At 36.9% G+C, this 1,606-nt stretch overlaps 1 protein-coding gene across 1 annotated transcript; it reads left to right on the top strand.

Annotated features, from left to right (window-relative positions):
• Window positions 1-316: 316 nt before the first annotated feature.
• LOTGIDRAFT_170077 (hypothetical protein) lies at window positions 317-1,427 on the top strand (the record flags this gene model as incomplete). Its single annotated transcript, XM_009068700.1, has 3 exons — window positions 317-391; window positions 627-762; window positions 1,215-1,427. Coding segments are annotated over 3 exons (424 nt in total), but the record flags the coding sequence as incomplete, so codon positions are not given.
• Window positions 1,428-1,606: the final 179 nt, after the last annotated feature.

Genomic DNA, 1,606 nt, shown 5'->3' with positions numbered 1-1,606 from the left:
TATCGAATGTATGACACCATAAACAAAATATATCGATTTGAGAGCCCCGGGCTCCATTTCACACAAATAAAAAAAATTCCAAAAGAATTCGTCGACGAGGTGGAATTTGATCAAATTTGGGTTATGTTTTTTTTCTGAGAAGAACGGGGCCCTGTTTTTTTTATCCTGGCGGGTTGTTTTACAAAAATAGTGTTGCAAAGATGAAGACCTACAGCTTTACTGATAGTGTTCTGGCTTGTACAAGAACCATTATACAGGACGCTTATGCAGGTACTCTTAGATACTCAAATGACTATTTCTTTATTCATTAATGTAGACGTCTAAAGGATGGAAGAACATTTGCTGATGATTATCATAGATACAGTGTCGAGTGGACTGAAGATTATATCAAGTAAGTCGAAACCGAACAGTCATTGGGACAATCTGAGAACAATGAGAGTAATGAAAAAGATATTGTTAAAAAAAAATTGTTTCACCATTTGCCTAACATTGGACTCATTGTAGTGTGTAATGATAGCGATATTTTTCTTTATCCTTTTCGATTTGCCCCATCGAAGGGTCTTTAACGTAAACAGTCGTAAACTGGACCAATTTAGATTAAACATGCTGTGAATATTTTATTATAGATGCTTCGTCGACGATGAAATGACTTTAAATGTTGAGCCTGATGAGGGTGGCTTTTGGAAATTCGGAGAATTTGAGAAAAACAACATGGTTAATCCCTGGAGATACGCGTCTAAAATGGCACCATTTGACCAAGAGGTACAGTCATATTGTTTTTGTCCGACCGATTACATGTATTTAGGTCTTTATCCAGTGACATGTCAATAGGAGTTCAGCGCTGACATCCGCCAACCCGCAGAAAAATAGTTCATATCCCAAGAATTTTTAAAAGATTGTACCAGACAAAATTCTATCTTTAGAAGCACAGGCTGCCACAGCGCTTGTTGCCCCTATAGTAATGTTGTTCTGCTATTTAGTCAGTCTGCCTCTTGTTTGTACCAAGTTTCAGGATGCTGACGCCGCCTCTGACACAGTTATCTTCTGGCCGTGTATTCTTAAAACGATCTCAGCACTAGGATGTCTTAGTGTCTTAACTTCTAACACTGTTTCTGGAACATCCTAAGACTAAGATAGTTTTGAGAATACGTGGCCAGCTTTTTGAAAACGGAGGCACCATTATATTAGTAATACATTTTCATGCATGTTTCTAGTTCTACATCATCCTGAATCTAGCTGTTGGTGGTATGAACTATTTTGATGATTCTAATATTGGACCTCGACCAAAACCCTGGACCGGAGCTGATAAGACGGCTTTCTGGAGAGCTAAAGAAGAATGGTATCCTACCTGGAATCCCTTTGAAAATGACGGGGAAGATGCTGCATTGAAGATTAACTATGTAAAAGTTTGGAAGTTGAAACCATAATTTGATTTGAATAAATAACCCATCCTTTGATGAAATCCATCAAACGAAACGATTGATCTTTTATAATTTTTAATATGTTGAACAATTTACAGTATCATTTTAATATATAATTTTAAAAAACGAGTNTCTCATCCAGGCTATACTCACCCATCAGAAATCTTAGAGTAATCTATACAGGA

The sequence above is a fragment of the Lottia gigantea genome (genome assembly GCF_000327385.1).
Source record: "Lottia gigantea unplaced genomic scaffold LOTGIsca_92, whole genome shotgun sequence".
Classification (NCBI taxonomy): Eukaryota; Metazoa; Mollusca; class Gastropoda; family Lottiidae; genus Lottia; species Lottia gigantea.
This window is presented reverse-complemented; position numbering and strand designations above follow the sequence as displayed.